Genomic DNA, 25600 nt, shown 5'->3' with positions numbered 1-25600 from the left:
TAGGCTAACACATGTGATGCAATTGAGTGAGCAATGTTTGTCGTAGTACAGACATAAAAACCTTACCGTATCCAACTGCCATGCAACTACAGGCTACACTGTAGCCGAAAGATGTGCTCAGTGAATCCACAGATTTGATCAATGCAGGCATTCGGGGGTCAAGCTGTTCTGTTTTCTTTAAGATGCTTTCACATCTTTCCTGTCCCTTCAATCTGCACCAATTAAAAGGGATGAGAGGACTCAATAGTAAACGACTGGTCATTGCTGGCACTCTTCCATCAACTACCAACTAGCTAGGCCCCCCTAGTGGAAAAGAATGGACATTTTTTTCCTTCAGGCCTGTCAATTTGTCCAATGTCCATTGTTCATTTTGATAGACTGTCATGCAGTCTGATTGGGCCATGGGTGGGCAAACAAAGGGTCATGTTTAATTCACTGCACATTACCAACCCCAATGTCACTATTTTTTATTCTTATTATTTATTTATTTATTTTTTAATTTGTCTTAAGGTGCTTCTGTAGATGGCAGCAAAGACTGGACAGCTAAGGAGATTGTAGCTTAAACGGAAATCTTTTTCTTACGTTGTCTTGTAGTGGTTGGTGGTGATATTTCTTCTGGACTTGAACAGTAAAAAATATTTGTTCAATGCAATGTGACAGTTTACAGTTAGCCCCTTGTGAATTTATTCATTGAATATCACCATATTGATCATTGCAACAGCTGCCCTCTCTTTGAGATAACATGTAAGCATATAAATTTTTTTTCTCTACAAATTTCACAGTTCTTAAATAATAATTCACTGCCAGAATTCTTGGATGAGCTCAGCAAAATCACTGTCACTTCCACTCAGAAAGTGACTGAATCTCCTGCGACCATCAGGTCCATTGTTGATATACTCAGAAATGTAGCCAACGCGTCGTCATCATTAAATATCTCAATAAGCAGAACTTCAATGGAGGTAAGTGACTTAGTCTGCCAAGGTTTAAATGTTGAAAATAGTAATGCTTTTAGATTTAATACCTTCTTTTCTGTCAATTTAGAATGTGCTGTTAACTGTAGGTGTTCTCACCACAGACGAGGCCAGAGACTCATGGAACTTTCTGAACACCAATGATACCAGAAACATGTCATTAACAAGAAGTAACATCCCCACAGCTGAAAGTGTCAGCTCATTATTGTTGCAGTCTCTTGAGACTATAACAAGGGGCCTTACCAATGACACTTTTGACATTGATACTCCTTTTATTCTCTTGAACAAAACTACATTCACAGACACTTTCAGTGCTGACTTCAATTCTTCAGTTGAGATAGACATACCAGAATCTGACGGAGGAAATAAGTCACTCACTGTTATAACATTCTCCTCTATGGATAATGTACTTCCCGCAAGAGATGAAGGCAATTCATCCCTCAATGTCATCAATGGCAGAGTTGTACTAGTTCAATCCAGTGGCAAAATCAATAATATCTCACTCACATTTGATGTCATAAAGGACACTCTGGACAATCCTCAGTGTGTTTTCTGGAACTTCAGCTTCTTTGACGGCCATGGAGGATGGGATGACCAGGGCTGTGAATTGGTATTCAGTGTCCACAGAACAGTCACCTGCAACTGCAACCATCTGACTTCCTTCTCTATCCTTATGTCACCCAACGATGTCAGAGACACTGCCTTGGACTATATAACCTACATTGGAGTTGGCATATCCATAGGTTCCTTGGTCATATGTCTCCTCATTGAATCTGTCGTATGGAGAAAAATAAGAAAGAACAACACGTCTTACTTGCGTCATGTTTCCATTGTTAACATTGCAGTGTCTCTTCTGATTGCAGACGTTTGGTTTATTATTGGAGCATTCATTTCAGATGCAAAGGAGACAAACAGCCCAGCATGCACTGCAGCTACATTTTTTATTCATTTTTTCTACTTAGCCCTCTTCTTCTGGATGTTAGCCTCAGGTCTGCTGTTGCTCTACCGTACGGTCGCTGTCTTTGACGGGGGTTTGTCTCAAACATCTATGTTGGCTATTGGATTCTCTCTAGGCTATGGGGCACCCATCATCATTGCAACCCTCACTATAGCTGTAACTGCACTCAGAAATGAATACCAAAGAACCGGGACCTGCTGGCTCAACTGGTACGAGTCCAAGGCTCTACTGGCATTTGTGATACCTGTGCTGTTAATATTGTTGATGAATCTCATAATCCTTCTTGTGGTGATATACAAAATGTTGAGGAGAAGGGTAAGGAGGGATGCTGCACAAACAGCCGAAAGGCACGTTCTTGTGGTCATTGGCAGGAGTTTGGCTGTGCTCACACCGCTTTTTGGATTAACTTGGGGTCTGGGAGTTGGAACACTGGTCAGCCCACACAACAGAGGAATCCATATTACATTTGCATTGTTCAACTCACTGCAGGTACAAATTCAGTATTTACTAATGGAGCCATATGATTGATTTGGCTCCTTTAAATAATGTATGTAGTACACATGGTGAGCTAGTCTGTTACTACTGAATCCTTCATAGTTGGCATTACTTTGTGTTTCTTTATAAAGGGTTTCTTCATATTGGTGTTTGGAACACTGTTGGACAAAAAGGTATGTATGTCTCACTGTTTTACATTTTAATCAGCTTATCCACTCTTTAATGTGCCAAGTCTACACGGAGTCTACGCCGTCAAAACTTTTTATACCTGTGTGCTGATGTGTTTCAGTTGTTCTAAAATTATGCCACTAAAACACTAGTTTCATTTCTTGGGAGATGCAAGTCAAGTAACAGTGTAGGGTACAGGCTAGGGTCCGGAGTACCTACGCTGTCAAAATGATGCACAACTATAAATTAGGCTTTAGCCCTAACCCTAACCACAACTGGGATAGGCTCCAGCCACGACTCAACCCTAAAAGATAAGAAGATAAATCTATCATGGTTTCCTCAGGCTAAACCTCCACCTTCAAAGGCATTTCATGGTTTTTCAGCGTCAACATCATTGCATTAAGAAAACAAGTTGCTACCAGTTCTCAGCTTTGAGCTTTACCATTTCCTCTAAACATATATGCTTGAGTTGTATAGCAGTGTACTGATTTCCGAGTCTTAACATTTCAGGTGCGGTCAGAATTAGCAGTAAAGTCACAAACTTTCAAAAGTGGGACCAGGGTAAGAACAGTTTTCTCAAATTAACTTTTATTGGTTTATATTTCAAATGTTGTGGTGGCTCATGCGTTTGCCCTTACTCTTGTTTTAGAGCACCAGTGCTGGAATCTCTTCAAGTGAACCGGGATTTTTCTGGTACTGGAGACAAAGAAGAGGTATTGCTATAGAAGTGTCAGTCTTTGTTGTTTCCATTTAAATAGTAACACAGTGGCAATCAAGCTTATGACCCATATATTGGCACACTTAGGGAGTGGCATTCTATTGTCCAGCAGTCATCTTTCTGCCACAGACGCCAGGTACGGCTTGTCATAGATGCCACCAAATAGAAAACTATGGAGATATTTCAGGCTGCCATTTTAAGAAAGAACTAAGACTGAATTTCAAAATGCCAAGATAAAGTTTGTATTAGGTGCCCTAGAGGCTTATAAATTAGTTGGTCAGGCAATCTAACAGTTGTATCTTGACTGAAATCAACACCAGTATACGAAATACCGCCTACAGTATCTTGTTTTAGTAATGTTTCTGCTGTTTTATTGTTTTGCCACAGAAATGTGGTCAGACATGAGTTATGTTGTCTTCTTGCTGGTTTTCAGATGGGTACAACGTGTCATCTCGTCCATTATCCACTGACTCTTTCACCAACACATGATAATATCTGGAGACAGCTCTGGTCAGTCGGAATAACAACTGCAAATCAGCTCAACTGTCACTACGAAAAACCAAAGGAATTAGCATTTATTTAGTAGCTAGTTAATACTATTTTGTTATTGGTATTAATATCTGGTGTCATTATTGTTATTATTATTACATCAAAAATGTCAGGCTTGGTTTTTGAACAAATTAACAAAGCAACATGTCTGTTGAAAGTTGTATTTCGTCCAATCAGCAGTCTTGACAACATAACTCTTTGTAGTACACATTAGCAAAATGTTTTGTATGATGTATATTTTGTATAATATTGTATTTGCCCTATGCATCATTCAAAGTAAAACAAAACCAAACAGCAACAAATTTCTTTTCTTTATTTAGTGGTAATTACAGTTAAACTATTTCAAAAGCCATCAGACTGTGATTCTTCCTTCCTACAGCCTTCTAATCTGACTCAATGTTAAAAATAGTTCTGTCCATAAAAGTTGGATAGAGGCCTGGTGTCAGCTTATCAAGCTTTTGGTTTTACTTTGAAACTATCGTTAGAAGCAGGTAGAGGTATCAAGGAAATGCAGTGTCAGTAGTGTAGCAGCTGATCGCTCACCTGGATTAGTTTGTCTGATAATATCACAGGTCTGCAACAATTCACAGCTCTGCTTACAACACTTATGATGGTTGATAGCATTACATTAACAGTCAAAGTCCAGTGGTTTATGATAGTGTTGAAGTACAATTCCTGGTGTAGTTAATAGAGCCTGTTTTTACATACTAATATTTGCTCAGAAGAGAAACTAGCAGCAAATGAGCTTGTGTCCTTTACAGAACGGAGGATATTGTACTGCCACAGGGCAACATATTAGATGTTGACAACTAGAAGAAGTTTGGAATCCTGCAAGCAAATGTAAACCATAAATAAGGAAAGTTGCCACAGCAGAATACCTATGGCAGATAAGGTAAACAGGCATGGTGAACTTGGCATGGTTTAAATGAAAACTAATCTGGCCCTAAAGCAGAAGCTTGGTTCTCCTTGAGCAACGGTCTGCCTTGTTTTAAGTGCTTGAACTTATGTTGATCAAAAACCTTTGACAGCTGAATTAGAGAGAAGAAAAGAAATCCATATAGGTTAAAACAGACATTTGGAACTCCTCTTTGCTGGAACTACTAAACCAGTTCCTCAGCCTAACCCCAATGGCAGCTCGCAACTGGGGTTCAGAGAATGTCAGAGGCCATTGGACATTGAGGTAATCTTGATGGACAAGCTACACTGCCTGGCCAAAAAAATTGCCACCTGGATTTAACTAAGCAAATGGGTACGAGGCTCCTATTGGATAATTACTGCATGGGTGATTAACTTTTAGCTGGCAACAAGTTATTTAACCCCAACTGATGCAATGAGTAGCTTCTCATTTCTTAAACAACCATATCGAAAGACACAAACTTAATGCAACACTGGATGGAAATAAATCTTGTGACATTGCAGAGGCTTATCAAAACAATGCAACAGCGAATGTGAGCTTTTTTTTTTGGGTGGCAACTGTTTTTTTGTCCAGGCAGTGTACTATTTGTTACGACTTCAAAGTGGCCTGAAACATCCAAAAAATGAAATTGTATCATGTAGTGATTGATTTAAAGCTTTTAAAAGGGTTAAGAACAGGGTGTATTTGTTAAAAATACACAACGTGAAATAACAAACCACAAGACCACAAACACAAAGTGCATTCTGATGACACAGGACATAGCATGGTGTGTTACTCATATGCTGTTAGATTATACCCAGCTGTCTAAAACCTGTCATTTTTCTTTTTACAAATGTGACTTAACAAGACAGCATATCATTTCCTCAACAACATATAAGTGGTTGTGTCAGCTTTCTGTGGCACAGTTCCATTCTTCCTTCTCAGGTACTAGTTATCAGACCATCATCTAAAACAGTTCCTCAACAAGGGAATGCAATCTCCCCTTGCGTTTCTTCAGAACATGACCATCGCAATAAAAGATAAACTAGCAATCTGTTTCTCGAGCCAGACATCCTGGATATTATTTTTTAGTCTCACAGACACCACAAACATACGTATATGCGTCCATCAAAACTTTTGCATTTTCAAGACACAACTCACAGAGAAACGTTTGGCACTGATGAGGGTCATTGCTAAAATCACTTGTGTTTAGCAATGCTAATACCAGGTTGGTTTGTTGGTCAGTCAGTTGGACCTAGTGGTCCACTTTATTCCGGATTGAATAAATGAATAACCCCGACATATAAAACTTGCTTGATTTGACAGCTAAACTGTTTTAATATAGGAATTGCTGTACGCTTAGCTTTTATCCTTAAAAACATTTATATATTTTTAATTGATTTACTCTTGTACTGTATTAATTAAATAATAGGCTTCTCTACCAAAGTGTAAATGGTGCAAAACAACACACTGAATGGTGTCACAATTTGCTTGTGGATTCTCCTGTGCTTGTAATTCACGTTTTTATTTTTATCTCAGTACTGTTTATTTTCCTGATATTGGCATCACTATGCATCACTGTAAAAATAAAGCAGTTTAAAATCTTACTAATGAAATGTTTGATGTGTGTCAATGCTTATCTTAATTATGTCTCAGGTTGGATGATGTGATGCAACCGTCTTCAATTAGAGGTGTGAATGGATGGTGTGGTTGTTGGTCCCTGAGCTACCCTTTGTTACCTAACACCTAACACACACACACACGCTCAGACCATGTCACCTATTCAACCTCGGCCCAAAAGCAAAACAAATTCATGACCACTTAATGGTGTGAATAATGAGACAATACACCCATAGAGACCAATTTAATAGTGTGCAATAATAACCTTCTGTGCAATGATTTGATGTAATTATGATATTGTCAACATGGATTGCTTCCAGTTGCATCATGACATTTTGTAACTGCACAGCAACCAAACAAACAGAAAAGTATCTGTCACACTGGCCTACAGAATCATCTGCTCAACTATAGAGCCTTTGTAGCATTTATAACACACATATAATAATGTAAATTATGCATACTATATAGGAAAGAGTATATCATGTTATGGGTTAGGCTGCACAAGACGTCCTTTTCATAGAAAGGCCCAATGTTTCCAACCACTACTCACTGAAAATCCACATCAGATCACAGGTTCTTTCCTGCTGTCACTTGTAAACAATGTGGGTGTATTCAGAAGATCAGCATGTCTTTAAACCTTTGAAAGAATGCATGGTTTGGTTTAGATTTATCATTGAAAGTCTACTGTACATTATTCATTCTATATGGGCAATTAGTTCCCATCCTGTTAGGTATGCTCAGGTTTTAGTAATGAGCTTTTGTTGTTTTTCAGTATGCCATGATGGGGGCAGCTGTGGCTCAGTAGGTAGAGCGGGTTCGATCCCCGAATGAGCTACATGCCAAAGTGTCCTTGAGCAAGACACTGAACCCCCAGTTGCTCCCAGTGCATGGCACTAGTGTGTGGATGTGTGTGTGTGCTCGTGTAAAGCTGTTTGAGTACCAATAGGTAGAAAGGCTTTATAAAAACAGGGCCATTTACCATGATCCGACCACATATACATTAATGTTCACCTGGGTTGGCACATTTTGAGGCACTGCTGAGTAAAGAGTAAAGTTTGTCAGTTGATATACAGTGATATACAGTACTCGCCAAGTGTGAAGTAGTTGAGATGATTGGTTGCTGAGAAAATCAAAGAAAAGACACACACAGGCCTTTTAAGGTAAAGCCTTTTGTGACGGATGTCTCAACGAAGACTACGCTTGTTAAATCTGCTAACTGGAGAGAATTCCAGCATCAGATTACACTTGGACGTCATGGAAAGTGCTCATATCAGAGCACGTCAGTGACGAAATGTTGGCACTAATGTGCATTCTTTAGGGTTTCTTCTGATAAAGCGGCCAACAGTAAGAGGAGGAAAAGTGCAGTGAGACTTTGTTTGCACACTGACTAACATAAAAAGTTTACATGCACATAAAACCGAAAGAGACATTTATTTAAACACGGACCCACTGCAGATAAAGTTGACGTAGATGCCTATTTGTGTACCCAACCATTACCCACTGTCTCCATATGACACATAAATGAACAAGGACTGGCAAAGTCCTCAGCTTTGAACATTCATTCTGCCACCGTATCTGGTGTCTATCTTAAACGAGTGATCAGTTCTTATAACCTGTCTGACAAGTGTGTGAGTCAGACAAAGTATTCCAGGAAGTTGGCAAATGGTCTCTCTGTGTATGTGTGAATGTTAGTCTGTGTGTCTGGAGAAGTCCATTAAACTGGTTACATCCTCCTGACAAGAGCCTATTCAGAAGACAATGAGAGGTAAACAAATCTTTTTATCATTTCACACTTACATTATATAAGTTATTATTTATTTTACTCGTAGGTCAATTACAGAGGAGAGGATGCTTTCCAAGAACAAACATGATCTTTATGCATATTAAAATATAATAATTTAATCTCTAAACCAGCTTTACAGTCAGTCTTGTTTCCAAAACAAACGACAAAAACAAAACATTTGAATACTTACTGGAGTTAGAGAAGAAACACTGGAACACAGAGATTTTTATCAATTCTTATATAATACATGCTCAATGTATTACATCAGATTTGCAAATGTGTTTTATCTTGTAAATTCCATTGACTGTAGTTAATTATTAGAGAGAGACCAACACAGGTGTACCATGTAGCCATGTCTTGTGAAAAAACATAGTCACACTTGGGCAGACAAAAGGAATTTAAATGAATAAATGCTTATCCGTGATTAAAGTTAACCCGATGCTTCAGCTCAGCTCAAGCTAACCTTGCGTCACAAGTGACCATGTAGAATAGAACATGGCTTTGATTAATTAAACATGCCATTGCAAACATGCCTTCTCAGGCATCCAGATCATGGTATATCCTGAAACTAAGTTAAAATAAAGGCAACTGAACTTGTGGCTTCTCCAGTTTGACATCAAAAACACAATACAATGATTTGCAAATCTTTTTCAGCCTATATTCAATTGAATATACTGCAAAGACAAGATGTTTATTGTTCAAACTGATAAACTTTAACAGTTAGTGTCCTTGGTTCCCAAAGTTCCTAGAGCTTGTAGAACTTTTAAGAGAGACAGATAAGCAGGAAGTGATTGAGTACATTAACTCTACATATTTTATCTACATATTTGGATGGACGACATACATACTAGTATGATATACTGCTGTACAAGTGGCGTTATGTATCTCCTAAATGCACACGTGAAATATACACACAGCACATGTGGTATTGCAATTTTATGGCTTTAAAATAATAGAGCTTGTTAAATGTAACCAGGGCTGAGGCTAAAACTGCTAAAAGCCATACAGTGTCTACTTTTGCAACTATGCCACTATTTATAGACATATTCTTAAAATGGTCTTCTGTTCTAATTGACAGTTCTACAAAACAAGAATTCAATAAACTATGTCCTTATTCTACAAAATAAGAACATAGTTTATTAAATCTGCACCTCCTAGACTTCAATACAAACGGATAAGCTACTGGAACAGAGCCATGTGCTGTATACTTTGAAGTCTGACCACGCAGAAGATCATTTTTCAGTAACATACTCATGTTGTGACACAGAGATTTTCTTTCGGAGCATCCCTGCAGGTCATTTCAGAAAGAAAGGAGACTTGTTAATGTCAGAGATTTAGTCTCATTGAGAAGCTCCAAAATAATACACGGAATACAACATAATATGTATGAAAATAGTTTTAGACACCTGATCTATGACTCTATTTTACTGATTTGTTCATATACAGTCACTTCATTGATCCCTTCACTATATTGCTTTGTAAATTTTATTTTAAACTAACAAAACTGACATTGTTTTCCCTCAATACATTCAGAAGCCAGTGTTAACATGTGAAAACGTGTCTTAAAAAATAGACAAAAGTTTTCAAAATAAAACGACAGGAATCTCTCTTAACAAACTTTGTCATACTCTAAATTTAATACTTTATTGAATACTATTTGACCTTTACTCAGCAGGCCAGGGCTAATTTAATCCATTCTTCCTCATGGATCCCTTAGCTGTCTCTCGGGCTCTGTTAAATTTAATAGTGTTGCATCTGTGAGATGCCGTCTTACGGTCTCTGCACAGATATTTTACCTTCCTTGGGATGCTGTTCTATGGAGGCCTCACTGTATTTGGCTGCATTCACCCTTTGCCTTAAAATGTGACTAATCTCCCTTTCCCTCCTGTTGAAAAACACTCCTTAAGCTTGATACTACCACCACCATGCTTCACTGTAGAGATGGCATGAGCAGGAGTAGCTTTTCAAGGGACAAAGGCTAACTACTGTACACTTAACTCAGAAGGTGTTTCATGAAAATGTAATTGAAGCAAGTAAAAGGTCTGGAGTTGATTTCAAGTGTCCATTTATATTTGTAAACTGTCGCTCTCAGGAGCTCTCTGTTCAGGTGAAATAGTCCATTCTTGGGCTGGAAAAGCCAAACAGTAGAGAGGTATCAAAAATGTATAAAGAGAAATTGAAATCATTTACCCACAGTTGTTATGCTTTTGAGGCTGGGAGTGGCATGAGAGGACGGACATCACTCATGTCTGTAGGCTGACAATACAACTGGATTCACTTCTTAGTCATTGTTAGCTTAGCACAAAGAAAGGAAGGGCAAGACAAAGGAGAAGGAAGTAAAAGAAAGTGAGAGAAAGTGCAATCTGTCCAAAGAAAGAAAGACAAAATATTATAGCTTATATATCATAGCCTTCCTGCTTTGTTTGTTTGAACCACCATCCAAGGATGTGTAAGCGAAATTTTGGCCCAGTAACTTGTATCAAGACATAAACCAGGGAATAACTCTCAGTAAAACCCCAACACGTTGTTTTCCTGCTCGAGTTTCCTAAACTGTCCGTTTTGGTAGTTGCTTCATAATTGTCATACTGACATGACAATGATGTACAGTCAAATTTTATTCTGCATTTAATATATTATTTGTTAGTACAGCGTTGGAAAGGCCTCAAAAAAGGCACACGGTGTTACCCAAATAGCTTAAAGCACAACCCTACCAAAGTTTCCAAGACAGTGTCTAACACACACATCAGTGTCAAATCGCTCATTGTAAGCCTTTTATGCAATCTCGAATTTAGAATTTTGAAAACAAACATTTGCTCTTTCTGACCAACTGATGAAGACAAGGAGACAAACAGAATCTCAATATTATTCCAAGTGTCTCTTCAAGTTAGATTCCAGTTTGACCTAACATGTTGTGCTGCTGTGTGTAGTTTTGAGCGCTTGATCAAATAATGAAAAGTGATTGTGTTTACTGTATTTACTCTCTAGTCAGGATGGCTTTACCAAAGGCTGTAGGATACCTGGTTATTCTTCTGACTATATGCTGCATTCAGGAGAATCAAGGAAACGGAGCCTCTTTGAATGTCTTCTTTGAGGTGAGAGGAAGAATTAATAAGTACTAACACTAGAGTTTTATGCCATGAGATACTGATCAGTTTCAGTATCTCATGGCATAAAACTCTAGTGTTAGTGAATTTGATCACTAAACATACCCTTAACTCTTTAGCTGATCATAAGTATTTATTTACAGTTATTGATCTATAGTCGGATGATTTTTCCAGGAATTAAATGATACAAAGGGATCCCCCATTCATGCCAGAGAAAAAAGAGCATGTGAGTCACATTTAAGTTCATCAACTATAGTAACTGATTGATTATTGCACATCCCTGTGCTGATTATTAGAGCAATACTGATCACTGAATCTGTTCTGCCCTTGTTACTGATGTATCAGTTCAACAGTGACACAGTATCTGATCATGTCTGTTTCTACTCTAGCTCTCACTAATTCCATTGATTATGAGCTCCAAGCTGTTATAAGCATCTCTAACCTGGAGGATCTCCGAATGATTTTGAACAATCTCAGCTTTCCGTTAACAATCAACAGCACAAGTGAAATCACCAACACTGACATCACAACAGGTAAAACATCTTTTTATTTTTTTTAATTCAGTTGTTTTCCAAAGGTTGATGTGTCTTCACTCTAACAGCAAATGTTGAGGTGTGTGCTGCTGTTTCTTCTCTCAGTATGTTCATCAACTATGACTGGAGACCGCTGCACATGTGAGGAGAGCTTTGCTTGGTCGTATGACAGCTGCATTAAATATGGAGCCTGTGATGCCATCGCTGGTGAAACATGTGGATGTATTAATGGCATCCCAGATGACGGCCAGTACTGCCAGCCCAACATCAGTCAAACAGGTAGCACTGAGATGTCTGTAAGTGCATTTACTCAAGCTAAATGAAGCAATATTCAGGGCCGGCACAAGTCAACCGAACCTGGGGTGAATCAGGGACACATGGGATAACTTTTGCTTTTGCTTTTTGAATGCACATGCATGAAGAGAAGGCTCTATCGGATGCAAAAAAAGATGAAGCCTGGCATTTATTTGATGCTCATACAACTCATCCAAGAGGCTTCTTCAGTTCTAAAAAACTGATGGGGGGTTTGAGTTTAAATAGAAACATGTGTGGGTGTTACCCATCAGAAACTCACATGACTGGGGTCTCTTAAAGACCATAAAGTTACTGGGGACTGATGATGTTAAGACTGTTGTAAATTGATGGCAGATTATGTCTCAGGCCACCACCTCTGTTCAGGGATTTGACATATTCTGCTGTATTTACTCTTCTTCCAAACCATCTGTCTTCTCTGGCTAAAATGTGTACATTGTTATCCTCAAAGGAGTATCCCTCAGATGTAGGTAGACAGTAGGGGTTGTACCGACTAGTCGTCTTTACTGCTGTGCCATGGTGCTTTAAGCAGGAAGTCAACTAGTCACTGATTACTTGACAATAACAACATGGACACCTCCTAGAAGACAGATGAGGAGCACTGTAGGTCATTGCAGCAAACTATCAGCAGTTCATCAAGTATGTGGAAATACTTCACTAAAGATAAAAGCAGCAGATGAAGAGTCCAAATCCTCTCAACGGCAGTCAACGGCATTACTTTCTACTTTTTTATGAGTGACGTTGTCGACTTTTGCCACCTTAGTCGACTTTAAAAAAAAAAAAAAAATCAGAAGTCTTTCAACCCATAGCAGACAGCTGAGTCTTGTCCTGAAGAGCTGGCTCTCCTGTTTTGAGCCATTCATTTTTGAATAGGTTGTTTTGTTTCCTCGATGTACAAGTCTGTACATTCCTCACTGCACTGAAAAAAACAAGATCAAAACAGTTTCCTCCAACTACAGGTAAATGTATGGTCTTTACCCCACCTCTCCACCATTCTCCTACTGATGACTGGTGAATCGTCTTCAGTAAACTCTACAACTCCACTTGCCCTAGTTTCAGCTTGTTTTTTGACATGCAATACAACTTTCATAGATCAAAAATATTCCATGGACAACAATCGTATCAAGCAAATAGCTGTTATGTCTGCATATGACAAAGAGTGGTGACAGAGAAGATTGCAACTGTTCTGCTTCATGCCTCAAAGCAATCACTTGCTAGGAGAAAATAATGTATTTTGCTTGGCTTTGCATGGATAATATACAATAGCTCATTTGTCTGCATATTATTAGGTATTAAAAGTATTAGGAAATCAAAAATGCTGCTGATTTATTATTTTGTTTTCATTTTAACAGTGACAACACCATCAACTACACCACCGAATGGTATGAAATTTGTTGTACTAATGTAGCTACTTCAGTAGTCTGGAAGAATGTGGGCATGTTGGTTTTCATGTGAATATTGTTTTGTCTGCTTGTGACAGACTTCTGTGATGGACTTTTTCTTTGTCTCCTCCACAGACCCTGTGGTCAGTGATTTAGTCCTTGACTTGCGCTTCCCAGTTTCCAGTGTGCCCTCAAACTTCATTGATATATTCAGGGAGAAACTGAGAAATCTTTCCTTTCCTCAAAACATCACCCCGTCTGTACAAGTAATAGCCTTAAATTTCACCACAGGTAAACATCAGCTCACTCATTTGTTTTATACTACGTCTGATGTAATGATGCTTATATAAAGAAGCTCATTTTTTAAATTATTTTAAAAGGCTGCAATCCAAACTTCGCTGGAGGACTGCAGTGTCAGTGTGAGGAGGAGTTTGCTTGGTCCTGTGACAAGTGTAACACATACGTTGCATGCAGTATTGACACCAGACAAACCTGTGGATGCATCAATGGGCTTCCTTCTGACGGACAATTCTGTGAACCAATCTCAAGTAAGCATTGTTATTTTGTAGCTACTTTAACACATGTTGAAGAAATGGTGTTGCTCTGGGCAGAAAGCGAAATAATGTAATCTCTAATGTTCCACAGGTATCATTCCATGCCCAGCCCCAACTCCGAATGGTATGGACAACATTTTTCTGAGGCACCTCTCACTTACACATATGAAACCAAACTCATTCTACTATACTATTACTACTATACTGAAATCCTCAGACATATACTAGTGAAAAAGTCCACACTTACATATGCGCTTATAAACACATATGAAATGCTCTCATACACACTTGAAATGCTCTCATACATGTTTGAAATGCTCTCATACACCAGTGAAATGCGCTTATACACACACGTGAAATGCTCTCATGCACACATGTGAAATACTGTCATACACCAGTGAAATGCTCTCGTACACCAGTAAAATGCTCTCATGCACATGCATTTCAAGTATGTATATGGGAGGATTTCATATGTGTCGCTGACTGTGCACTATTTCATATGTGTGTGTGTGAGTGTTTAACATGTATATATGTGAAGATTTCAGAATAGCATGTGGATTTGTATGAGTCTAGTTCTGAATAATGTCCCTAATGGCTTCTCATAACATTTTGCATTTTTTCCAATTCCACACATTCTGTAATTATTGAACTCAATTGTTTATCAGTCTAAAATAGCTTGTATGATGCTAATGGTTTCTGATTTATTTGCAGTGACGGTGACCACGCCTCCAGTCACAGCTGCAAACTCAACCACAGAAATGATGACAGCCACAAATAGAACTATACAAATGACAACAATGCCAAACACAACAGCGCCAATGATGACAAGTGCAAACACAACAAACCTAATTACGACAACAACCTCAAACACAACAACACAAATGACACTAACTGCAAACACAACAGTACAAATGCCCAGAACAATGGCAAACACAACAACACCAATGAGGACAATTGTAAACACAACACCAGTGATGACAACTGCAAACACAACACCAGTGATGACAACTGCAAACACAACAACACCAGTGATGACAACTGCAAACACAGCAATACAAATGACGACAACATCACCAACCATTCCTTCTACAGAGAGAACATTTAACTTGACTCTAAACATGGATTTCAGTCCTTCATTTAATGACCCAAGCAGTGACATTTTCCAAGACATTAATGAATCAGTAAGTATTAAATGTTTCTTCCATCTGTCCCTTTCAATAACTGTATATTAAAATGCTCAGACAATGATATTTTATTTTAAATCCGGTTTGGCTATATCAATTTCTTCAGATTCAAAGCCAGTCTGAGGAGCACATCTCAACACTACAATCAGCAAAGTTAATTTCATTCAAGTAAGTTTTATTTGCTTGAGTATACCAATACTATTATTTTTGAAAATGATATATATTTGTGCTAAATTCTATTCATATTCATAATTAGCTTTTTTTAAGTGAGTGATCATCTATATATATATATATATATATATATATATATGAATCTGTATATATAATGGATCGCCATGAAATTTGAAATTTAGTGCAGACATTCATAAACCCTTCAAGATGACTCGTCCGGTACTGTGGTCTCTTAGTTTCTTTATTTAGTTTATTTCTTACAGGGACCATGTACAAAATGCATTAATCACAGAGGAGAAGATACACTGTACCAGATTTAGCAAATTGATCATTTCCATCTGCAGTCCCATGGCAGGTAGGATACAAAGATACACAAAGATAGAAAATTAAAAGATAAGAAAGATAGCAAACTGTTACTATGATATATTAATGTTGGCAAGATTGGGTCCCTAAATACAATCTTTACACCTCATATGAGAAGGTACAGTAATCTAAACAGGTTTTCAGATTAACTGGGAGTGTGTTCCATGTTTTTACTGCTTTGAAGTAGAAGGCTGATTGAGCAAATGCTGTGCCTCGAAAGGGCACGCTGCAGTTCCCACTTATGTTGGACCTGGTAGTTCTACCCATTTTTTCAGTACAGCGCTTGACAAATCTTCTCAAAGGTGGAGGTGCGGCATTATGAATGATTTTGTGTAACAGAATTAAATTTGTGTACATTATTAAATTATCAAAATTGAGTAACTTGTGTTTTGTATGCCACAGATATGCGACTGGAGTGGTTTTTTGTCTAAGATTTTGATAGCTTGTTTGTGAATAGATGTAATTGGTTTCAGAGCAGACTTATTAGCCTGTGACCATATAGTATATAGTAATGGAGATGTGAAAAGAACAGTGCATTAAGGTATGTCTTAGATGCATCTACTTTTAAAGCGTTTCTAATAAATCTAAAATTAGCTAGGCTGTGTTTCAATGTACGACATAGCTTTTTAATGTGTTTTTAAAGCTAAGTGTTGGGTCTAAAGTGACTCCTAGTTATTTGAACTCATTAACATTTTGCAATTCCTTTCCATCCACATAAATCTGTGGAAAAGTGCTTTGTCTGAATTTATTATAAAAAAAAACATAGTAACAGTTTTCTCAGTGTTAAGTGTAAGGCATGACTTCATAAGCCACTAATGGCACAGTCAGAGATCATTCATTAATTTTCTGTTGTCGCTTGTCCTCTCGAGGGTCGTGCGGAGCTGGAGCCTATCCCAGCTGTCATTGGGCAAGAGGTGGGGTAGGCTAAACGGCCCTTCACAGGACAAGCGGCTACAGAAGAAGATGAAATCTAGAACTTTCTTGCTGTGAGGCATCAGTGCTAACCACCACACCACTGTGCAGCTTGAGTCAAATAACTCAAATGTGTACTTGGTGTGTTCACACCTATACTTTAAGCTGGTCACTTGTGACCAGATTGCCCAGGATGGATATTAATGCAAGGTCTGAATGGGGCCTTAGTCAGAACTTAAAGCTTTGATTCAAATAGATACTGTAAGTGGGAGGTGGGGATTAATGTCGAGTTTCCAAGCAGTTTTGAAATGACTAGATTAATTGTTTTATACTACATTATATTTTGGAATTTTATTATTATTCAATTCTGTGTTACAGGAGCGGAAGCACCATTGTTACTTTTACTGTCAGTGCTGCATCTTTTCCAGAAACAGAAGTTAAAGCACTTTTAACTGGATTATTTACAGCACTGTCAGGAAGATACCCCATCTTTTTTGACAGTAAGCTAGTCTTATACAGTAGTGATTTGTAAAAATTATCATATTTGCTTGTTGGCATGTCAGAAATATCTATGGGATATACAATTATTGCCTGACCACTGTGTTCATTTTCATTTTTTTTAAAGGTCCAGACGCTTTAAAATTTGAGCCAACTGAAGCAATTTTTGAGGATAGAGTGACAGTGACATGTGGACCTCCACCAGAGAATCTCAATTTTGGTGCAGATTGGAATGCTGAGTGGAAACGTAATTCGGAGCTCATACAAGAAGATGATAATCACATAATTTCAACAGCGAACGGGATAGCCACATTAACTGTGATCAGATTTACCGACACTGACAATGGTAGGAAAGAGACTAAATGTAGTGTAGTCAATTGTGACATTCCCAAATCATACACTACAATGCATGTGTTGCATAGGAGAAAATCTCTCTGAGCTGTGCAAAGTTCAACATGGCTTGAGGACAATATCTCCCTTACAGTCCAAAACCAGCATTGTCACTGCATCTATTATTTAGCCCGACCCACCAATGAAAAACTTCGTATCTGACCATAATAATAAAATTTTAAAAGGTGAGACAGCCATTACTTTTTGCATTGGTCTCTCACAATGAAACAAGTGAACTGTACAAAACTTGAGACACAGTACATCACAAAAGAACCAGACACTTTAGCCAGAGATTTAGTCACTGGCTAAGCCATCAGAAGCAGACACTGTGACAGAATGCTCTAAAGTGGACGACATTGAATTCCAGTCATAAATGTGGCCCAATATTTTTTCACTAGTCTCAGTCAGAACTAATGTTAGTGTTGTTGTTGTTGTTTTTTTTAATAAATGACAAAAGATTGTATTTTGTAAATATACACTGCTCAAACAAATTAAAGGAAAACTTAAATAACACATCAGATCTACGTGAAAAAATATCATGCTGAATATCTATAGTGATATGGACTGGGCAATGTGTTAGGATGCCACATTGTTTGATGAAATGAAAACTATCAACGTTATGAGGGCTGAATTCAAAGACAGCCTGAAAATCAAAGTGAAACATGTCTAAGAGGTGTTCTTTTGGATTTAGATCACACGATATCAATTCCTTCATCCTCCAAGAACTGCCTGCATACTCTCGCCACATGAGGTGTGGCAGTGTTGTGTACCAAGAGGATCCCAGGACACACTGCCCTAGGATAGGGTCTGACAATGGGTCCAAATATTTCATCCCGATACCTAATGGTAATCAGTGTGCCGTTGTCTAGCCTGTAGAGGTTCTGTGCGTCCCTTCATGGATATGCATCCTCAGACCATCACTGACCCACCACCAAACTGGTCATGCTGAACAATATTACAGGCAGTATAACGTTTTCCACATTCTCTAGACCCTTTCACGTCTGTCACATGTGCAGAGTAAACCTGCTCTAATCTGTGAAAAGCACAGGGCGCCAATGGTGTTCTATGGCAAATGCCAGTTGACCTCCACAGTGCCGGGCAGTGAGCAGAGGGTCTGCTATAGGACGTCTGGCTCTCAGGCCACCCTCATGAAGTCTGTTTCTGATTGTTTGCTCAGAGAAATTCACACCAGTGGCCTGCTGGAGGTCATTGTGTATGGCTCTGTCAGTGCTTATACATAAAGGAGCAGATACTGGTCCTGCTGATGGGTTGAGGACCTTCTATGGCCCTGGCCAGCACTCCTAGAGTAACTGTCTGTATCAGAAACTCATCCATGCATCCAAACTCTGTTTAAAAAAGAGTTCCTTTATTTTATTTTAGCAGTGTATATACAAAATATATAATATAATGACGTAATCCAGTATATTTTGTTTTTATGACTGCCAATTATGACCATGTTTTGGTTGCAGGACGTTATGAATGTAACCTGATCCGGACAGACGGTTCAGGTTTCCGGCAGAAATCTAGCGAATTCTTCAGTGTCACCGTGAGGCCCTCCACCCCTACAAATAGTAAGGCATTTAACATATCAGGATGAGATATCTTTTCCTGTAATTGCAATTACTGAGATCACAACCTTCTTCTGTCTTTCCAGGTGATGTACTTCCAGTCATTCAGGACCTGCAAAAGCGATCTGAGGTGACCTTGTTCTCCATCTGCACAATACACCAAATATTTTTTTCCCTTTCTATTAGTGAAAATGTTGGTACACTTAACTAAACTCTAAGACTGTCTTGGTGCCTTTAAGACAATCCTTTAAAACATATAGAGATGGATTACAAATGTCCACCACTTGTGGTATAGTTTATGTACATGTAGCCTATCAAATAAAAGCTTAATGGCAAATAATAATACTAATAATAAAGTCTATTCATTGTAGAGACAAACTTATAGACATTTGCTGTGTCAGGTAGCTGTCCACAAATACTGTACAGTTTGTAACTTCAGAAAGGTAGCTTTGTCTTTCAATGTGTTGTTATCAAGTAGTTACTGGTTGTTTTGCAAAAACTAATGTTCACTACAATGGGACAATAAAATCCGAATTGTTCGTAGGATCTTCCCAGAGAGATGATCCTTGAAATGGTATAACTCTTATTTTTCTGTTCAAATCCCATAGAACTTGAATGCTACTACACTGCCAGAATTCTTGGATGACCTCAGCAGCACCACCGTTGACTCCATTCAGGAAGTGGCTCGATCTCCTGCGACCATCAGGTCCATTGTTGAAATACTCAGAAATGTAGCCAACGTGTCATCATCATTAAATATCTCAATAAGCAGAACTTTAATGGAGGTAAGTGACTTAGTCTGCTGGGGTTTAAATGTTGTAAATAGTAATGTTTTTAAATTTAATACCTTCTTTTTTTTTTCAATTTAGGATGTGCTGTTAACTGTAGGTGTTCTCACCACAGACGTGGCCAGAGACTCATGGAACTTTCTGAACAGCAATGATACCAGAAACATGTCATTAACAAGAAGTAACATCCCCACAGCTGAAAGTGTCAGCTCATTATTGTTGCAGTCTCTTGAGAATATAACAAGGGGCCTTACCAATGACACTTTTGACATTGATACTCCCTTTATTCTCTTGAACAAAACTACATTCACAGACACTTTCAGTGCTGACTTCAATTCTTCAGTTGAGATAGACATACCAGAGTCTGATGGAGGAAATAAGTCACTCACTGTTATAACATTCTCCTCTATGGATAATGTACTTCCCGCAAGAGATGAACGCAATTCATCTCTCAACGTCATCAATGGCAGGGTTGTGCTAGTTCAATCCAGTGGCACCGTCAATAACATCTCACTCACATTTGATGTCATAAACAACACTCTGGACAATCCTCAATGTGTTTTTTGGAACTTCAGCTTCTTTGATGGTCTTGGAGGATGGGATGACCAGGGCTGTGAACTGGTATTCAGTGTCAACAGAACAGTCACCTGCAGCTGCAACCATCTGACCTCCTTCTCTATCCTCATGTCGCCCAACAGTTTCAATAACATTGTCTTGGACTATATAACCTACATTGGAGTTGGCATATCCATAGGTTCCTTGGTCATATGTCTCATCATTGAAGCTGTTGTATGGAGAAAAATAAGAAAGAACAACACGTCTTACTTGCGTCATGTTTCCATTGTTAACATTGCAGTGTCTCTTCTGATTGCAGACATTTGGTTTATTATTGGAGCATTCATTTCAGATGCAAATGAGACAAACAGCCCAGCATGCACTGCAACTACATTTTTTATCCATTTTTTCTACTTAGCCCTCTTCTTCTGGATGTTAGCATCAGGTCTGCTGTTGCTCTACCGTACAGTCGCTGTCTTTGAAGGGGGGTTGTCTCAAACATCTATGTTGGCTATTGGATTCTCTCTAGGCTATGGGGCACCCATCATCATTGCAACCCTCACTATAGCTGTAACTGCTCCCAGAAATGAATACATCCAAAGGACCGGGACCTGCTGGCTCAACTGGTACGAATCCAAGGCTCTACTGGCATTTGTGATACCTGTACTGTCAATAGTGCTGATAAACCTCATAATCCTTCTCGTGGTTATTTACAAAATTTTGAGGAGAAGGGTAGGGAGGGGTGCTGCACAAACAGCCGAGAGGCACGTTCTTTTGGTCATTGCCAGGAGTTTGGCTGTGCTCACACCATTTTTTGGATTGACTTGGGGCCTGGGAGCAGGAATATTGGCCAACCCCGACGACGAAGGAATCCATATTGCATTTGCATTGTTCAACTCAGTGCAGGTACAAATTCAGTTCTTACTGAAGCTTATCTGCTTTTGAATACGTTATTTAATGGGGCCCAAATTGTTGGCATTACTCTTTGTTTCTTTGTAAAGGGTTTCTTCATATTGGTGTTTGGAACACTGTTGGACAAAAAGGTATGTATGTCTCAATATTCCAACTTTTAATCAGATTCATGTTCTGATGTAGAAATCACATCTTTAATAATGTACACATAATTTGTGCGTGATTTCATAATTGTAGAATTACTAAGCATTCGTGCATGGTTCACTCAGGATAAACCTCTACCTCTAAAGGCCAATTCATGGTCTCCATGTCAGCTGCTGAGTACAGAGGAAGACTTGAGCCTTCCTCTATATGCACTATAAAGCATGATGGCAAACTCCTTATATAAGGAAAACCAGCTTCATCTGACTGGCCAACTTGAACAAATATAGCTTTAATGATCTTACAAGTTAAAAACCAAGAGCAATGCAAACAATGCCCATCTGTGAACCTTACAGTTTAAACATACATGCTTGATGCTTGTTGTATAGCAGTGTACTCATTTCTGAGATGTAACTTTACAGGTGCGGTCAGAATTAGCAGCTATGACACAAACATTCACAAGTGGGACGAGGGTAAGGTATTCTTTTACTTTTTTTGTATTTTTATATCTCAGTAGTCACTTTTCAAGTGTTGTGGTGGCTCCTGTATTTACTGCTACCTGTGTTTTAGAGCACCAGTGCTACAAACTCTTCAAGTGGACTTGGACTTTTCCGGAACTGGCGACGAGAAAGAGGTATGACAGTAACGGTCTCTACAATTTCATTTAAATAAATTTCCTTAAAGTCACTTGCTATCTTTTACTGAATGGGATAACACAATTGTAATGTCAGAGAGGCTATGCAGAGCTGAGTCAATAAAATACCTCTGTGTGAAATGAACTAGGAAGTAAACATTACTGTGACTCAAGAAACCAAGAAAAGACAACGTGCTATTATACTATTATATAATTATACTACTGTTATGTATATGAATCACACATGACACTGTTTGTATCTCACTTATAAATCAGTTGGTCAGGCCATCCAACAGTCGGGTCCAGACTGAAATCCACTCCTGTATTAGAAACATTGGCTACTGTCTCTTGTTTTAATACTGTTTCTGCTGTCTTATTCTTTTGCCACAGACTGAGTCATGTTGTTTTCTTGCTGGTTTTCAGATGGCTACAACATTTCATCTCATCCAACATCCAGTGACTCTGTCTCTTTCACCAATACATGATAATATCTGGAGACAGCTCTGGTCAGTCTGCTCACTAAAATATGCGTGTACATGTATTCACATGCTGGCTGTGATTAACTATACCTTAAGAGTCCACTCTCCACTACTGGAAGAGTCCATTATTCATAAGATAATTTCAATTAACTAAACTTCCACAAAGTCAGTACAAACTGCCACTTCTTTCAGATTAGTTTGTTAGTCATATCAGTGAGAGAAGACAAAGATGTCTTAGACATAGATCAGTGAACTTATTTCCTCCAGGTCATGATGATAAATGGTCCTGGGTGTTCAAATATAATATGACCAGGTAAAGACAAGTTCTGGAATTGGCCTTTTGTTTTAATAAGGAGCATCTGCTGCTATTTTGACTTAGCAGAAAGAAGAAGGACGCCTTCTACTCTGTGTCTTGCTGCTCAACAGTATGTAAAACTAAAAACAATACTGAATATAGCAATAACCCATCAAAGGTTTAATATGTTTGTATTCATGTGTGAGAGCAGATTTATTTTTTTTAATGTTGGACTGATAAAAAAGCAGCACAGGTTTTTTCTGTCCTCTAAGACCAGACTTGCACAAAGACGTAGGTACTCGTATACCCATATTCCAAGGTACATAAGGACACCTAAATGTATATTTTGTGTGTATATTTTTTCTGCACATGATACATGTATCCTCATTTTTCATTTGTTTTGCATTTGATTTTCCATTATACATGTTGTAGCTAAAATGTGTTTTCTATCTCTAATTATGCCTTTTATTTGTAAAACAGAAATGTATAATTGCTTTGGACTGTGTGTTGATGAATGAAAACCTTTATTATAGTTACAATTAAAACCTCTAAAAAGTAATTTTAATAGAGTTTGCATTTACTTACTCTCCGTCATCTCCTTGATATACTCCACAGCTAACTTCTCTGTCTTGCCTTGATCTTGCCCTTCAACTTCTTTCCCCATCCAACCCATTGCAGCTGTTCATTTCCTACTTATGATCTTAAATCTTATGTCAGTCACCCTTATGGTGAGCTTGGAAGGGTTTGCTGTTGGGACTTGGTACTCAATATCGGATGACAGGGATGATGGTATCTCCCCCGAACGTGTCGTCCTAGTTATGATACCAGTTGCTGTTTGCGGATGTTGGAACACTGAGCTACCAGTTCTTTTGATGTTAATCTAGATGGGTTCTGAAGCTTCAATAGGTCCAACGTTATCTGTTTAATAATCCCGCTTACTGGGGTCACTTTTATAGCAGTGTTCACATCTCTTGTCATTTACTATGCAAATATTCTCCCTTCGAAATCATAGTTGAGAAGTCCACTGTTGCCATGGGACACAATCCAGTTTCCCATATTTTGCCATTGGAATGTGTACTACTTTTGCTTTTTCATTTCACTTTGATGATTAACAATAATGACCATAGGGAATCATTTATCTAAAACACAAAAAGGAAAAGATATTGTGTGGATCTATAGTCCAGTGTTGTTGCAACATAAAAAAATTGAGAATTTACTGGGAATAGGTAGAAGAATTTGCAAAATGCATTTAAATGGCAAATTGGCATGCAGTAGTAATTTACATGCAGAATTTGCACGTCAGCGGCTTACAAAATATATGCAGAGGCTTTAGACAGGTGTCATAACAGTGTGTGACTTGTTTAACTCAGAAATAAACGGGTGTGGTAGTCCTACAAAATATTCCAGGAAGTTTACAGATAGTCTCTCTTTGTGTGAATATTTGTCTGTGTATCTGGAGAAGTGCAGTAAAATGGTTGCATCCTCCTGACAAGAACCTTTTCAGAGGCAAGAAGACAATGACAGGTAAAAATCTTACTAACATTTCACTCATACATTATATAAGTGGTTATTATTATTTATTTTACTATTACTAATAATACTAATACAGAAGTGTTTTCAGTCAATGTAATGAGACTAAGGTGTTGTTCAGTGAATTATTTTTGTGGAAGTGTATGATGGCACGGACAAAGGAGCTTGATGTGGAGCTCAGAAAAAGAGTTGTTGTTGCTCATCCGGCCGGAAAAGATCGCAAAACCATTTATAAAGAGATTGGAAATCCACAAATCCACAGTCAGACAGACAGTGGAAAAAAAGGAGGATCCAAAAGTCGTTTAAAAAAGGCAACTGGACTTGTATAAACTTCTACAAGTCCATTTGCCTTTTTTAAAACGCTTTTTGGATATACCATGACCTGGATGACTGGGAACCTTCACAGACAACAAATGGAGGAGATTTAAGATGACTGTTACCCTCTACAGGAGTAGTAGACCAACAAAGATCACTTCAGAAGCTACATGCAAAATTAATGTAATTAATCAAATAAAAAAATCCTGGGCCCTTGTAAACCACCATTTAATTCAATTAATTTATTTAAATAGCATCAATAATAATACAAATTGTCTGAAGATGCTTTACAAAACCCGGCCTAAAACCCCCAGAGAAAGCACATAAGTTACATAAGAAACTCAAGGGATGTTCTAGTGTAGCTACTATTTGGACTGACGCAGTCGATCACATTTTGCATACTACCTACTGTGATGTACTGTACACAGTGTGTCCAGCATTGCATGGACACATAAGCAAGAACTTCAGGGCTTGAAAAACAACATAGGTTCTTGTTAAATGTAGGCAGGGAGAAAAGGTAAAAGGGGAAAACCCCACTGAACTCATTAAAAGCACGGATCATACATTTCCAATACTATTTTTATATTTCCTTAGTACCTATCTTGTGGATCAGAGGTCTATATATTTGCACATAAGATTCATTCATTCATTCATTCATCTTCTGTAACCGCTTATTCCTGTGAAGGGTCACGGGGTCTGCTGGAGCCTATCCCAGCTGTCATCGGGCGAGAGGCAGGGTACACCCTGGACAGGTCGCCAGTCTATCGCAGGGCTTTGCACATGAGATTAGCTCAAGAATTTATTTAAACAGAAGGAAATGTAA

General features: G+C 38.4%; 2 protein-coding genes across 3 annotated transcripts in view; both read left to right on the top strand.

Annotated features, from left to right (window-relative positions):
- LOC311498981 (adhesion G-protein coupled receptor F1-like) overlaps window positions 1–5150 on the top strand; it is a 6311-nt gene extending 1161 nt beyond the window's left edge. Inside the window, exons 2-5 of one of the 2 annotated variants that reach the window (XR_014699439.1) lie at window positions 783–2418; window positions 2556–2597; window positions 3103–3305; window positions 3744–5150. Coding sequence is in view for 1 of the 2 variants with exons in the window: in XM_084559781.1 (XP_084415907.1) it covers window positions 1126–2418; window positions 2556–2597; window positions 3103–3177 (1410 nt within the window). In the remaining variant the exon portion in view is untranslated. Of the gene's footprint in view, window positions 1–782; window positions 2419–2555; window positions 2598–3102; window positions 3505–3743 lie in introns of those variants that run through there. The other variant, XM_084559781.1, reaches the window with a different exon arrangement.
- Window positions 5151–9531: 4381 nt separating this feature from the next.
- Window positions 9532–24575, top strand: LOC311498979 (uncharacterized protein). Its single transcript, XM_084559779.1, has 20 exons — window positions 9532–11249; window positions 11436–11487; window positions 11651–11794; window positions 11900–12073; window positions 13459–13488; window positions 13624–13779; window positions 13869–14036; window positions 14134–14166; window positions 14754–15223; window positions 15333–15394; window positions 17051–17172; window positions 17298–17516; window positions 19030–19131; window positions 19215–19258; window positions 19737–19913; window positions 19998–21377; window positions 21473–21514; window positions 21947–21997; window positions 22095–22158; window positions 22582–24575. Exons 1-20 carry the CDS (start codon window positions 11106–11108, stop codon window positions 22641–22643), a joined length of 3696 nt encoding a protein of 1231 aa, XP_084415905.1. The 5' UTR covers window positions 9532–11105; the 3' UTR covers window positions 22644–24575.
- Window positions 24576–25600: the final 1025 nt, after the last annotated feature.

This window comes from Chelon labrosus (assembly GCF_963514085.1).
Source record: "Chelon labrosus genome assembly, chromosome: 14".
In the NCBI taxonomy this organism is placed as follows: Eukaryota; Metazoa; Chordata; class Actinopteri; order Mugiliformes; family Mugilidae; genus Chelon; species Chelon labrosus.
Note: the sequence above shows the minus strand (reverse complement) of the source record. Positions and strands in the feature narration are given on the sequence as shown.

Bases quoted from the DNA above. Each gene is read 5' to 3' on its own strand.
- LOC311498979 (XM_084559779.1), top strand. From the start codon at position 11,106: ATGAAAAGTGATTGTGTTTACTGTATTTACTCTCTAGTCAGGATGGCT. The intron at 15,224-15,332 runs GTAAGTATTAAA...CAATTTCTTCAG, and splicing joins TCCAAGACATTAATGAATCA to ATTCAAAGCCAGTCTGAGGA. The intron at 19,259-19,736 runs GTGACCTTGTTC...CAAATCCCATAG, and splicing joins ACCTGCAAAAGCGATCTGAG to AACTTGAATGCTACTACACT.